Below are 15,912 nucleotides of genomic sequence, written 5' to 3'. Positions count from 1 at the left end.
ACAAAACATTATCTTCCTCAATTCTGATTTGTGTAACCGCTATACGCCAAGTCTTGTCCATTGAATTCTCTTCCATAACCCGGATGATCCCATCCCGGTGGAGGAGGATGATGCTCGAGATGGTGATGGTCCACGTGATGATGATGCGGAAAGTGCACTACTTCGTAGGTGGTTACCTAGAACCGAAGTACTCAACTCCAAGCTCTCACTCACGTAAACATTGTACCTTTCCATGCGACAGTAATTTGAAAATTAATAAAGTTCCTGTTAAGACTAAGGAGAGTAGGCCAAGCGTGAGCGCTTTCCAAGTCTTGAGCGCAATTAAGGCCAACGCTAACGGAACGAGGACGGCCGTTTTAAACTTCAATCCCAAAAGGAACGGGACGATAATTTTCTTTACCGTCTTTGATCGCCCTACAAAACAAAAACGAACATAACGAGAAAGCGGGTTGGTAAGCTCTCACCTGTGCTAGCAAGAGGCACTGAAAGATCTTCAGGTTTAAAAGCGCGCGGCAGTAAGCTTCCCAAAGGACCATCCATTCGCAGTATCTGTGGCACTTTCGCTACCAATCGATGCGATTGAATAAAATCTTCGAAGATATCAAAGACATCTCTGGCTCCACTTCTTCCCTATCAACGTAATTAAAACACGCGTCTCATTCTAAAATACTACCTCATCTCGATCTGGATCGTCCTTTTTGACAATTTGTAAATCATCCGTTATCTTTATCACAGACTCACCCGACACTTTAGTCAACCAACTCAACGATTTCGGTTTAACACAGCTAAACGAAAAACTGGAGAGACACGTGTGATAGATGTCTTGGAAAACTTCAACTGCGGAGGGTTGCGCGTACGTCACCCCTAGGATAATCGTTATTACTCCTAGGTATCGCAGTGGTGCCATGACGACCGTATCGCAAAAACTACTCTTAACAATGTTAGAGTAGTACCTTTATATAAGTAGAAGCGGAAATAGAAACCAATTGGGTGTAATGGGGTTGTACGTGTACAGAATAGGTCGAATTTCGCTGAATCGGTAGGTATTCGTTTTCAGGTGCAGAATTTCAAGATCGCATCGGAAAACCATTTAAAGACGTTTAGTTTAACTATTTCACTTGGATTAACTTTCTTATCAATTGGTGCCTGCTAATTTTTTTTATTAGGGGCCTACTTTAACTGCGTTAATTTAGTTTGGCTACCTACAATTTAATGAACATCATGTTTTTGACATAGCAGGTAACCAACTGTAGATAAAGGGCTTTTAGTAGTTTTAGTAGTTTTACTTGTAGGTAATTCGGTTCATGTATTTTTGTGGCCAATGATGTTGCCGTAGATTCAAAATTCAAAGGTGTTGCCATCTTGTTAACGGCGTGGCAGTGGATTACCTTTAAAGTAATAATTGTATTTCGCCTTTAAAGACACTATCACGTTGATGTCGTTAATTTAATAATACCCTCCATATATTTTATAGAGCTACAAGTAAACATATGAAGATCATTCGTTTAATTTGTAACATACTCAAAAATTATAAACTCGAAATTGCTGCGGTGTAGATTCAATGTTAGTCTTCATTTTACCAAAATTTTTACCGGAATTCCTAAAAAAAAATTTTATAAGACTCTTTTCACCTGATACCGGAACCATTTTAAGGTAGAATTTGTATTCTGAAGAGTTATATGGCGACACGGCCGGCGTTTTGTAAACAATTACCATTGAATTATATATTTTATGTTTGTCCATTTTTTCTTTTAAGGTTTCAGACGTTCTACCAGAGAGTTACGGTATTCTTTACTTCGACCTTTATTCAAATAAAAAAAAGGACATTATGCAATATCACAGTTTTCGAGTTGCGAGCGAGCATTTAATTTTGTAGTGACTTGGAAGTTTGCTCTCTCTTGTTATGCGCGTTTGAGCTCATTCGTTCAGTGACTTGCACAATTGTACACATAATAAATGTTATAGTTGTTTATTAATAAGTCATTTCTCCCACGTTTGCCAATGAATTATTTTTTCTAAATTGGGTTTGATTTCTCGTTGTCTGGCTTTGGTTTTGAATTACACGCTGGAAATAGGTCGTGTTAAGTTACTTCTGCAACACTGCAAATTAAGAACAGCTTGGTAAGAATAAGCCGACATCGCAGAATCCGAAATGAAAATTAATAAAATGCCGCCGCCATTACTATTTCACCATTGAGTAGGCGTTAAAAACTTACTTAGTGGTGATAGCATCTCATCTTGGAGTATGCGTGTTGGCCAGGGTGCAGCGAAAACCTTATTATCCCTTATGTACACGAATGGTAAATAGATTGTTGTTGTATCATCTTCTGGCTATTCTTTACCCTTAGAAGTTTTGACATTCCAGATAGGTGCGTCTAGTGGTTTCTGGTAAATTTAAGAAACATGTAACCTTCCATGGTGAATGGAACCATTTAAATGTCCGTTTAATTTTAATAGGTGGTGGAATTGGCCTTTATTGTGATAATTTTGTAATTCTATCTTTTGGACATTCCTTTTACCCGTGTAGGGTCGGTAAAGAATAACCCTACCGCAGAAGACACTGCGTGTCGTAAGAGGCGACTAAACAACGGCATATGACACACAACCTAATTGAACAGACTGTACGACATTTTTAACACGTATGGTGACTTTTTGGCTTTTTGATATACATACTGCATTTTGTGAAATTATCTTATCGTATTACAAGGCGATGTGAGTCTTGCAAGGCGATATGAGTCTTGCGTTGTAATGCGAGATTTCTTGTGTACATATTTATTTCAAGTATACTTGAAGGCTCAGCTTAGTTTTCAGTTCGCACCAGCTATAAATGTACGGCATGTAAGAATTTTTTATTCGCATCTCATCAAAATTTAATGTTTTCCTTCGAAATTGCCAACAACTTGGGGTTACTCGATGAAGTTTTTTAATTCCATCGGCGTTTTTGTTACTGTCCATATACAGTACTATTTATTAACAAGTAGACATAGGGATTTATGTATATTGTTTTTCCCTATGTCTAAAAACTTTTCTAAAGAACACCGAATTTTATGCAACCAAAATAACTTCTTAAAACAAACAAAGATCTGGCTGTCACATTAATTCATTTGAATATTGTTGCTTTGGCTTGGCTTCGGTATTTTTATTTCCGTTCGTGTGCGAGGTATTCAACGGAAGCAAAACTTGATGTCTTGATATTGTCAATTGGTACAGTTGCGGTAACAGTTTAAGGAACGTAAGAGATTTATTTTCTGTTAAGTCAAGACAACAATATTCAAACTAATTAAAATGACAGCCAGATGTTTATTTGTTTTAAAAAGTTATTTTAGATGCCTAAAATTAGGAGCCTTTTAGAAGAGATTTTGGGTCGAATGCACAAAAGTTAATAAAAGCTTAACAGAGCTGTTAACTCATTTGTTTCGATAAAAAAATGACATTTGCCTTGAGTAAATTAGTTAATTTAACGGAACTGTTAAACCCCGATTAAACTAAAAAAAAGTCGTATGCAGAAAAAAGATTTAGCATTAACGGTGCCGTTAAGCAGCCACTAATCACGGCAAAATTTAACCGGTGCTCGTCGACTGATTAAACTGACAGTTTGTTCATAATTTTCGATTTGAGCTTGTGAAAAGTAATTTTTATAGAATAATTAGGCCCTAGATTCTAATAGTTTCTAACATTAGATATATATTCATTTTTTTAATTGTAAACGCGTTTTCTAAAATTCTTCTCCATGAGGAGAGTGGAGTATTCCAGTCAAGCATTCTTGCACATTTGAAGGTGGTAGTTTTTTTTAAATTGCTGAACTGATCTCTTGTTTTGGATTTGGGGTCTCCGTTTTGGAGCAATTATTCCACGTTTTGGACATTGACGGTCAGGTGTGGAAGAAAATGAAAAGGGTAGGTATTTTGAGCCACTGCAAGGATCATTGCTGGGGCGGAAGGTTCCAATAGCAATAACGACTCGCCATATTTAAAATAATGTTTTTATTAAGCGATACAAACTTTGATTTGTAACATAATAGGAGGCCTTACCATAACACTCATTATCGATAGCACTCGTTGTGCTGGTGATGCTGCTTTCGATTCCGCGTCCAGTTTTCTTTCTCCCTACCTTGGAAACAAGAGGTTAGGTTTCACACTTTTTGACAAGTAAAGCTTCTTCTGGAAGCTTTTCTATATCTTGTTGTCTCGATACCTTTCTTTTTAACTAAACGTACCAAATTGAATACCGTAATGAATTTATAAACAATAAACATTGCTTACATTGCTCGCTGCATCCGCTTTTCTCGCATTTCGTTTTATGATATCATAAAAGTGCTTCAATTGCTTACTGGTTTTTTTGGTGATTGATTCGGAAATGAAATCTTCTGTGACGAATTCTCATGGGCTTGATGTTTCAGAAATGTGGAAGTATCTGAGAGCTCGTCACTCTGCATTCTAGTTTATAATGTTCCTTACTAAAATGTAAAAAAAATTTTTTTGTTGTTGTGTGCATACCGATGGAACGTAATCGAAGGTTTAATTTAATCATACTGATTAACAAACGGCCTGATTATTTATTGTTTGTGCATTCGGCCCTTTGTCTTTTGAAAGTAAACATAGTGAGAAACAATACACGTAAATCCCTACGTCTAGTTCTTAATAAATAGCACTGTAGATTGAATGGCTGGTCAGTTTTATATGGACCTTTGAATATAGACTACTAACAAAGATATGGACTATGGAGAATATATGCAAATAAAAAAATTTATTTGTCTAGTTGTTGGTTTTTAACAAAATAAGCGATATTATTAGATCTTATTGGCGGACAGGCTGTAGAAGTATCCAAATTTCCTTTAGATGGGAAATAGATTAAGTTTAGGATCAGTACATATAACTTTTTGCTCGCTCATAAGTTACTATTTTATATCTACACCATTGACGATAGTAAACTTCGACATACAGTACTCAGTTTTTTTTTCACAAAATATTAGGAATTCACATTATAATTCTCACTAATGTATACTATAAACAAACGACTATAAAATTATGCTGAAGACATCCTTTTAAGCACTTTTCGTGGGTCGTGAAACAAGCCTTGGGAAAACATGCGTTCCCATTCTGAGCCACTGGGATATTCGTACTTTTCAATAGTTTCCGGTAAAAATGTTACGCTGTACCCAGCCGCCTAAAACATGAACATCGCAACTATCTCGCCACAGCCTTCATTGAACATTTACTAACCTTCGGCACTTGATAACACGCGTCCTTGACAAAAGTGGGATGAAGAAAGTGCTCGTGCTGCTGATCGACATACTCAATAACCCTGCCTTTCATCGTGCCCGAAACGGAAACGTAGTCCCACATTTGCAAGTGTTGAACCATTTCGCAGAGACCCACTCCTCCAGCGTGCGGACAGACCTTAACTGAAAACCCATAGATATAACAAATCAGCTATTGCAAACTATTTATGTATCTTGCACACCTCCCAGTTTGTGAGCCATAAGATAAACGCTTAAAATTTCGTTAACACCTCCCAATCTAGCAGCGTCAATTTGACAAAACTGCATAGCGTCGGCTTGCAGAAACTGCTTGAACATCACGCGATTGCTGCACACCTCCCCGGTTGCGACGCCGATACCTAAAGGCCTCAGCGCTTTAGAAATTGCGGCGTGGCCTAGAATATCATCGGGGGATGTGGGTTCCTCGATCCAGTGTAGTTTAAACTCTGACAACTTCTTCACCCATTCTATCGCTTGCTCTACATCCCACACTTGATTTGCGTCCACCATCTAAAGTTGTACAATTCAGAGGAGAGGGTACATACCCTAATTTGAAAACGTACCAGTTGCTTATCGTAACCTATGGCATTCCTCACGAGTTTGAGACGATTGATATCGTTCTGGAGATTTTCGCCCACTTTCACTTTGAACGCAGTAAATCCGAGCTCCAAATATTTCTGGCAGAGCTCCAAAATGGTATCGTTAGAGTACCCCAACCAGCCTGCGGTTAAAAAAACTTGGTCGTTTCCGTTATCGACGAACTCTGCGCTTACCAACTTGCGTGGTGTACGCCGGATATCCTTTCGCCGTCAGCTTCGCGATCCTTTCTTCCTTTTTGCTCTGTTGATTTTTGAGTATCTGGATCGCTTCCTCCTTTGTGATAACGTCAGTTATGTAACGAAAGTCTATGGTCGAGACGAGTTGCTCCGGATCCATGTCGACCAGCAGACGCCATAACGGCTTGTTCAAGAGTTTCGCCCATAGGTCCCACAGAGCGTTTATAATCGCTCCGGCGGCTAAGTGAATGACGCCTTTTTCTGGACCGAGCTATAATATTAACGATAAGAATAAAAATGGGACATTGGTTCGCGTTATTATTTTAACAGAGAGACGATGTATCAAAACATTTAACTTTTGTGACTTTTGAGGAGTAGGTATATCTTGAGGGTTTCTCGGCTATGAGAAATGAGGTCCGTGAAACGTCGATATTAAAGCTGCAGATCGGGTGACCAATTTTAGTCAAAACCTTCCCCAGAGACTTTTTAATTAATCTTGGTGAGTACAGGTCATCGACGGGCAATCTTATCTAAACAGCAAATGTTCCCCTTTTCCTTTTCAACGATAATCTCATTCTCATAATTATTGATGCACCAAAACGCTTTGTCATCATCAGCTGTTCAGATAAGATTCCCCGCCGGGGACCTTTCGGTCGAAACAATTGTAGCTTTAAATACCAAGTTGAACTAAAAATTTTATAGGGAAGGTTTTGAGTAAAGAAGACCACCCTGTCTAAGACATATACATTTTTTAACACCACTGAACTCTGTTGTAAAAGTGACCTGTAACAGTATATTATGCAATGAGCCTTTAATGACAGCTATTAAGACACGCGTATGAGAATTACGAAACGAGCCTTGGCGAGTTTCGTAATGAATACGAGTATCTTAATAGCCATTAAATGCGAGTTTCATACACTATTTTTTCTACGACTACGATGCGCTATAAAGAGGTGATGCTACGATGGCTTCAAAAGCGGTCCAAAATTTGAGATTTTTATTGTGTGCAGGTAGTTTTAGACCTGTCATTGTTATGGCAACTTTGATTTTCATAAAATATACGTTGTGTTCCCGTGATGCTGCATTTCTATTGATCCTAAACTTGTATCTTTGTATGTTTTCGTTTATGAACGTCATAATGAAACGCGCGTAACGTTACACAAGTTTCATTAACAACCTTTATAATAGAACGTGTATCATTCAAAATTTAATCTACGACGGTCAAAATAGATTTTATCCGCATTTTTGAGTTATCTAAACGTGTTCGTAAATTAAGATTCAAAATTTATAAGTGCTCATACTAGTGGATGCCATGGTAATAGAATTTGCCACGTTTGCTATAGCAAATAGTAGTAAGTATCATTTGCGTGCTTTGATGAATTCATAAGAACACTAGTACTTTTATGAAAGCCGTAATGAAATCCAATTGGCCATGCTAAATCTGTCATAATGACACCGTCGTAGATTAATTATCAATTAAAGTATAGGAGTAGAAAATCGTTGTTATATAGCCGGGGTCTATAACTTCAGTAAATTAAAGGTATTTTTGGAAAACATGGGCGGACACGCCGATTTGTATTTTAAACCTCGGGCTTTCTTATGTAATAACATTTTATACAGGGTGTCCCAAATTTGAGATGACATCATTAACTATTTTTTTAAATAGCGACCCTAATTTTGTTAAGGCTATTCTTAAAGACTTAAGTGTGTGGGAAATTTTAAATTATTAGTTCTTGTCTAATTTTTCAGCACAACAGTGAACCGACTAATACTCTCCTCGCTCAAATGCGTCGAATGGGCTACACTTCTTATTTGTTTTAAGACATCAAAGGGATGCGTCAATTCGACAAAAAATGATAAACCAGTTTGAAATTGAAAAAATTAGGGTTGCCATTTCAAAAAAATAGTCAATGACATCATATTAAATTAATTTGATAAGACAAATTTTGTGTTATAACTCGCAAAAACCGTGCAATATAAGTAAAAGATAAAAACATAATCTAATGTAACAGTGTAGCACTTATCTAGAAATAACTTCTGACTTTTGTGTTTTTTCGATACATTTCAAAATGAGTGAAATTTAACCAATAAACGATGGTATTCGTTTCGTGCTTTTCTGAAAGCATCTAAACAATTGCGATTTGATGAGCGTAAATATTTATAACATTTTCAAATAAACATTAAAACAATATCTAGCTACGTAAGTATGTTTGCCAGATTATGCTCAGTAAATGTAGACGCCGAGTAGTCTCAAGGTTCGCCTTATTAAACGTAGGGTGGTAACGAGGGTGGTGACTTGAGTAACGCATCATAGGGATTTCAATGTAAAATTCATAACATGGCGATTATTGGCTTCCCAAATTATTTTAGAGGAAAAATGTGTTAGTTTTTTGTAGGAAAAATTTTTTACGCCAATCAACCGTATTAGTTTTTAATTTTTTGCATAATAAAGAGGAAAAATTGCAAAAATAAAACCCGCATCTTTTTCAATGATCTGCGATGCCATGGAATTTTCTAAAACAAAAAGATATCGAGTTATCAATTAGCATGAAGTTAGAAATGGATTTTATGATCGACTTGGTTACTGTCTTGCAGTTAATGGTGACTTATTCGAACATTTATTGTAAATTGTTATATTAGGAAACCGTTTTTAGTAATTTGGTCTTTCTTTATGTTGAATTCGCTGTTCTAAATATAATACTTTTTGATAGAATTTGATTATAGCAGACATTCCATGGCATGACGGATATTGGCGTAGTTTTTGTATTATAAAGTTCCATGGTATCACAGATTATTGAAAAGAATGCGGGTTTTATATTTCCGATTTTCCGTCTTTATTATCCAAAAAATTGAAAACTCATACGGTTGATTAACGTAAAAAATTTCTTTCTACAAAAAACCTTAATACATTTTTGCTCTAAAATAATTTGGAGAGCCAATAATCGCATGCTATGAATTTTACATTGAAATCCCTATGATGCGTTACGCAAGTCACCAACCTGTATATAATATGCATATTAAGTTCCTAATATCAGTCGCGTGGTAACAAATCAGTTAAAAACAAATGCTCAAAAACCCCTTTTACCTTACGGTGTCGAGAAAACCAAAATTAACAAAATTTAGTGCATTCTAGTAACAATCTTCATTTAGTGTTCGTATGCATACACAAACTCGGACTCGGACCACTCTTTCTTATTTCGTGCTAAGATCTTCCCTTCTTCCCATGATACTACTTTCTCGTGCAGTATTTTCGTTACCACCTGGTTCCATGTCTGTCTCGGTCTGCCCATCTTTTTCTTTTTCTGTCCTCTTGGCTCCCACACCCTTCTTACTGGGACCTCTTCTCCGAGTCGTTGCAGATAATTTAAAAGCCATAAATGGTAGATACGACATGTGGATATCAGAGGAACTGAAATTTCAGGTAGAATCCAAAAATGCAATAAAAAATAGAGATTGCCATTTAAGATAACGAAGTTACTAACTACTTCCGGCATCTCCGGAAGTGTGACCATTTTGGAAATATTTTACATCGATTCGACCTTTAGAGTAACTCCTAAAAGTACTTATCGCACACTTATGAGTCGTGACGTAAAGTGTGCGTCTAGACGAGTCCAGTACCCTTCATGAGTTTCTAATGAACATTCCCTTCTTTACATCGGTCCAATTGATGGTCGAGTAGAAAATCCGTTGGTGCACTAGTACCGGACTGATTTTTTTACGGACGTTGATACCTAAGTGTGAATGCTCAAATATTATTTAGTGTGTTTCTACAGTATCCGGTAATTTCACCGATCCGTCAGTTTACCGGTCCGTTAAAAACACGGATAATGTGAAAGAGCTCTTAATTCGCTAGTTGACTAACTGAAAATACTCAATTATGAGCAGACAAGGAAATAATTACAGTTGACACCCATGTTTGGCAGGGATAACTCTCATATCGATCAAAGATAGGTAAAGGGTAATTCAGTGAAGTTCGTAAATGAAACGTCATCACTCGGCTATTTTCAAGAATTGTTTGAAACGTTTCCTCCAAATTCATTGTGTAGAGAATATTGTTAAAAGGAAACAATTAATGGTTAAGATGCGCAAAAAATGATTCAAGTGAAAGAGGTTGCCTATGGTGCATCGAAAAAGTGTAAGTTTCTAACTCGTGATGTTTGATCGAAACTCCTACCTGTGACTATTTGGTAGTTAAAGTTGTTTTGGTTATGGGAGTGTTCGGCCCTTTCAGTACAGATAAGAGATGAACTCGTAAATATGAAGATTAGTGATGTGGGAGAACATACTGAGCGGTCCAAATAGAATAAATTCATTTTGAGCGTTATTATGTACTATTGAGAAAAACCTGAAACAAGTCAATTTTTATTCCTACTTTGATAATTTATAGTACCGATGAGTGAAAAACTAAGGATAGTACGGAAACATTACACTCCTGTAGCACCCCTTCGATTTATAAATACCCTCTAGAAATTTTTAAATTAAAAAGGGGTATTGTGGCACCTAGTTTAACAGAGCTTTTAATTTTATGTTCAACAATATGCCTAGCATAAAAGTTTCTCTTACTTTTTTACTAAATTTACTAAAACAGAAACATTGCGAGTGTAATGTATAATATTCAAGGAACCTACTCCGTAAAGTTTCCTGAAGTCACGAGTGTGAGAAGCCGCATAGAGAGGAACAACATGTGGTATATTTCTCACATGTGTAGGTATCATTTGGTAGCGCGTAAACGAAAAATATCCAGTTCTTTTTTAATGAACAATACAAACAAATGTCAATGCTTGGGAAAATATTATTCCTAAACATGTCTGCTATGCCACCTTCATGGCAGTATGTACGTGCGGTTTTTTCAATTCCGAAAATATTTTCTCATGTCCACAGACATAGGTATTATTATAATAACGTAGACCAGGTTTTTAAATTCGTACTTTGCATTCAAAACAAATTTTAGCACATCGTCTCATTGCGCATTCAAATGTATTCATAACTATGCACTGTCATGTGTAAATGATCATATGACTTTAAACACGTACCCATCGCATCTGAGTTTCGCTAGTTATACTTCGCCAAAAACCGGCAAAATCTTTAAAAATCTCAAAGGCAACTTGGCCGACGACCAGGTGCGAAAGTGAGTGGATGGCCTTAACGACAATTTCGGTACCACGTCCGCACGTAAACGTCAAGCCGTGCCCCTCGGTGCCTTTGCCGGTTTTCAAAATAACATAGGCGCACGAATAATCCGGACTGGTGTGCTGTAAAACACACATTAACGAGTAGAAATTATAAGTGGATTTAGTTACCATGGCATCGGATCCATGGGCCTCCAAAGATGTGGGAAAGCGAACATCTTTCACCTCAAGTTTGATAATCTTCAAATTTTCGGTCGTCATGGTTACACAGTTTGCCGGCGACTGGCTGTTCTAAAGCGAGAGATATAATAAACAATCTTATCTCAGATTGAAAGTCACGTTTTATTTATTAAAGGGATAAGTCAACAGATAGTTAGGTACGTAATCTAATTCAAAACGTTATAGCCTTATCTTTTTGGAGCAATTTTTTCCAGTTCCCGGTATTTCCAATTGATGCAATAAATGTAACTTTTCATTTTTTCTAAATTTTCTTCGGCAAATTCAAGGGCTTCCAATAACTTCATCATGATTTTTGCAATGGTTTCTAATTTCTATAAACAAGACATTTAAATTAAATAATACTCACGTGCAGGTAATACTAAGGATCTATACATGAACTGGTACGATAATAAAAACGACTAATGTTTGTTGTAACAATTATATTCTATTTTAGGCGTATAGATAGTGTTAGTTAGAAGGTCAGTTGAATGAGAGTTCATGACTACAATAGGTCATTTTATACCAAAAATATTACGGCCTTGGGCTACCTCACGGTCATTTGGAAAACAGTATGATTGTGACGGGAGAGGAAAATAATGTTAATGAAATGTAGAAAAAAATATCACAGTTTATAAGCAGTTCGTGGTTGATGACAGTTTCTCATACAAAAAATGGATGTTAAACATGTTGCAATGTAAAATCGGTGATTCATTTTGAAGTTAGTGTTTTGTCATTATTAAAAGGTTCTCAAACCTTTGGTCATTACTTGCAGACCTTTCAAGGTGGAATGTAAAGGCTAATCTCGACTCGACAACAACTACTTTCTTGCTAAGCATACCTAGTTGTCGCCGACCTAACAGGTCCTCCAAATACGCCCCCCCCCTCCACTCTCCCAACATTGTTAGACAAAAATGTGTAAATTGACCATTTACGGCAGCAGTACGAAAGTCTTACTACTGGATTTTAAAACAGATAAAAAGGAATTTGAATTCACACATTTTAATTTTTTATTATACCTATTAATATATTTTTAATTGCGACCATTGCATTGGGGTAAAGGATGACACCCCACTTTTTGACGAAAGTACACGTTTTGAAGCACCAGGAATCCGAATCAGACAAAATCTCGATGATGTCGATTGTCTGTTGTTATGTCTGGCTGTCTGTCTGTACTCTCACTTCCGGCTAAACAGCAGAACCGATTGGTACCAAATTTGGTACACATATTCTTAAATATAAAACGAAGAGCTGAAAAGCTTTTGGGCACTATCGCATATTCTCAATAAAAAATTTATCCTCATAGAAACCTTCAACAGCATACCCAGAAATTCATATTAAAAACTTTAAACTATGGTTACGACATAGAACAGAAATCTTCAAAAGCTTCTACAAAATTTGCTTGGAAATCTTCTTCAAATCGTACTGAAGAAATATTTTTTAGAATTTCATGTGAAATGCTCTTGGAAATTTTAGACGGAATGATTTTTGAAACCTTAAAAACTATTTATAAACTTTGGAAGAATTTCGATTTTCCAAAATACTCGGATTTTTCTTCTCTCTCCAAATTCTACGAAAATTTAGAGAAGAACCTTGCAAAGCCTTTTGGCCGTTAGCTACCTGAAGGAAGGAACCCTTCGCCCCAGTGACGTCTAGGTGGCGCAAAATTAATCATCCAACTTTACTTTTGAATAACTTTGCTACGAAATAAATATGATTTTGAGTGATGGAAATGTTTCCGGCATATCTTCGCATTCCTGTCGAATATTCTCCTTAAGGGTTGCAATTGTATGGCGCTTATTGGCATAGATCCGCGACTTCAAATAGACCCAAAGAAAGAAGTCTGATGGCCGTTTGCACCGACAAATTTAAGTGGAGCTTAGCATAACAACCATTGTCTCAATAATCGTTGCCATGGATTTTAAGCTAGGCTTAAGCTAAGCTCCGCTTAAATTTGTCAGTGCAAACGGCCATAAGACGGTTAAATCGGGCGATCTTGCTGGCCGTGCCAAATCGCCAAAACGGGAGTTTACACGATCAGGACACTAATCACTCATAGTAGTCATAAACGTCAGTACTCCAGAAAGGTTACGTCGCTCATGATGATTTTCGTCACAAAATCGTCCGCATAATAACTTGGCAGTAGTTGATTCAATCAGTGGCGTGGGGGGGGGGGGCTTCCTTTTCGCAAGAATATTTATTTACCTTACACTTCCTTAATCTCCACACACTTTCTCGTAATTTCTCATACCAAAGAGTACCCACTCTTTCCTCATACTTCATCTATACTATACTACCTTATAACTTTCGCAATAGATCACCTATACCTACTGACAAATTTAATACTTACTGGATCTTGACCTGCTGCTACACACATAACTCTAGAATTATCCTTCATTTGTTCAATCTCATCCTTGCGGTTATGAATCAAAGTTCTAACAGTGTTTGCTGTTCCATACCTACCACTTAATTTATCAATATAATCCATTATAACATCAACTTACAGTTTCTCTCTGTACTCGTCGTTCACGTTTTCACAATGCAGATTGATTTCCGTTTCAAGATATTCTATTTTCTTCCTGAACTCGCCAAGAAGGCCATTTGCCTTTTCAATTTCTTGATCTACCTGATAATTAAGACACTGAAGAACACCCATTCTGGAATTAAGTTCAGCTAGCTGAAACACATATTAAAACCTCGTACGTAGACGAAAACCGAAACCTTTTCCTGATTTTCTACACTTTCCATAAATTGTTCCTCTAATTCGAGCGCCTGATTTTGGAATAGATCTTGGTATTGATGTAATTCTGATGCATAACTTTCGATTAAATTGTCCAGTTGTCCAAATGACATATTTATATTCATTTTAGTATTTTACAAAAATTTTGACATTTAAATGGGTTCCAAAATAGTTTTTGGGTTGAAATTTTAATATTCTGTGGTCTATATCTATGGTAACCGGTCGCCTCATGAAGCTTATACCCACTGAAGTATAATTTAGTTCAGTGAGCTGACCGTAAACCTATATCCTTCTTGGTCCCAGGCCCCAGCACAATATTAATCAAAAACACTTGGACATGCTCTACTTTCGTATAAAATTTTCATACAATAGTTTATTTCTGCTACCCTTTTGATAACGGTAGGAAGTGTGTTTCTATCTTTCTCTTTTCTATTAGATTGGATATATTATGCTGGCCAGAACACCTGATGTTACAGATACTATATTGCGTGTCCTACGTAGAACGCACCATGGAAACGGCAATGTATTTTTTCGCGAAGGATCAACGGGGCCTTTTGAAATTAGCGTTCAACGTAGGTACTACTCCAATCCCTTTCTATAGCATCAGGCTAGCGCAATAACGTAGGTACGTTGAACGCTAACTTCAAACACATATCAAACGCCTCGTGGATCCTTCGGGGAAAAATACATTAATTCTGTTTCCCTATCGGTCGTTCTCCCTGAGACACGGGTATATAGGTACCACAGCTTTAAAAACATTCAATTTCAATTATTTGGGATTGAAATTAAGTTTGACCAAATATGCGAGCAGCTGACGTATATTATGTTAAATTTAGAGGCACAGGGTTATTAATTATTCTTTTTTGATTGCTTCTTTTGCATTTTACTTTATATTTCATTTTTATTACTCTATGAACATACTTTGAGTAATTTAGATAAATTTGTACTGGTTGGAGTGGTTGCAAAACTTTTTTTTTGTTTGATTAATAATTCACAAAAAAGATGGCATACAAAGCCAATAAAGGTTGGCTCAAAAGATGGAGGGTTGGTGATGTTATCGTGGGAAGTTTGGACCGTCGGGTTTCTGTAGAGGTAGTGCATGTAGTGATATAGAACATGCTTGGTAGGCACGCATCTAAATAAGTGTCATAAAACTCAAAACCATTGTCTGCGCTCGTATATAATAACCAAACAAAAAGTAAATGTTTGGCACAAAATAGTTTAACACAATTTCAGGCCGTCAGGTTGCCTAATGCGTACGTAGAATTTATGGTGGCACTGTTTATCAACTACTTTTGCTGATAGGGCGCAGGCTGCCGATTGATGTGAACGCATGGCTTAGTTTAAGGTAACAATAATGAATAATACAACTGACTCGATTTTATGGTAGACACCCATAATTTTAGACCACGAGAATGTCCTTCAACGCAGCGCTTTCTAAAGTTTAGTAACAATTTGGCCACAGTATGTTCAGATTATTTGATGCAAAAGATGAGCTACCCAAAATTGGTTTTACTAATTCATTCTCTGAATCACAATGTTTATCTTTGAGCATAAAGCTCTGTTCAAATGACAAAAGTTTTTAATTCACACAAAACCTATCCAGCTACTTCTTTGTCGATATAAAATGCAATTTGGCTATTCTAGAACGCTCTTATCCTACCACACAGCGCATTTCTTAGTAAGTAAATGTTTGTTGTAGATTGTAAATGAAAAAGAGTTCATTTCCAAAACCCAATTATTTCCCATCATGGAGAAGTAGAATCCTAACACTATAATAAGTCCATCTCT

General features: G+C 36.7%; 3 protein-coding genes across 3 annotated transcripts; all 3 read right to left on the bottom strand.

Moving 5' to 3' along the window:
• Positions 1-17: 17 nt before the first annotated feature.
• On the bottom strand, positions 18-2,994 carry LOC116175343. The gene is made up of 4 exons (XM_031493416.1): positions 671-2,994; positions 465-630; positions 227-414; positions 18-176 (listed from the first exon to the last, which is right to left on the bottom strand). The coding sequence occupies exons 1-4, from the start codon at positions 905-907 to the stop codon at positions 18-20; spliced, it is 750 nt and encodes a 249-aa protein (XP_031349276.1). The 5' UTR covers positions 908-2,994.
• Positions 2,995-4,727: 1,733 nt separating this feature from the next.
• Positions 4,728-11,899, bottom strand: LOC116175340 (mitochondrial enolase superfamily member 1-like). Its single transcript, XM_031493412.1, has 8 exons — positions 11,752-11,899; positions 11,337-11,456; positions 11,070-11,288; positions 6,034-6,307; positions 5,824-5,981; positions 5,464-5,770; positions 5,223-5,404; positions 4,728-5,166 (listed from the first exon to the last, which is right to left on the bottom strand). Exons 2-8 carry the CDS (start codon positions 11,424-11,426, stop codon positions 5,026-5,028), a joined length of 1,371 nt encoding a protein of 456 aa, XP_031349272.1. The 5' UTR covers positions 11,427-11,456; positions 11,752-11,899; the 3' UTR covers positions 4,728-5,025.
• LOC116175342 lies at positions 11,463-14,587 on the bottom strand. Its single transcript, XM_031493414.1, has 4 exons — positions 14,103-14,587; positions 13,886-14,058; positions 13,732-13,840; positions 11,463-11,716 (listed from the first exon to the last, which is right to left on the bottom strand). The coding sequence occupies exons 1-4, from the start codon at positions 14,244-14,246 to the stop codon at positions 11,573-11,575; spliced, it is 570 nt and encodes a 189-aa protein (XP_031349274.1). The 5' UTR covers positions 14,247-14,587; the 3' UTR covers positions 11,463-11,572.
• Positions 14,588-15,912: the final 1,325 nt, after the last annotated feature.

Source organism: Photinus pyralis, unplaced genomic scaffold (genome assembly GCF_008802855.1).
Source record: "Photinus pyralis isolate 1611_PpyrPB1 unplaced genomic scaffold, Ppyr1.3 Ppyr1.4_LG7, whole genome shotgun sequence".
Taxonomy (NCBI): domain Eukaryota; kingdom Metazoa; phylum Arthropoda; class Insecta; order Coleoptera; family Lampyridae; genus Photinus; species Photinus pyralis.
The sequence above is the reverse complement of the archived record's forward strand: the minus strand, read 5'-3'. Positions and strand labels throughout refer to the sequence as shown.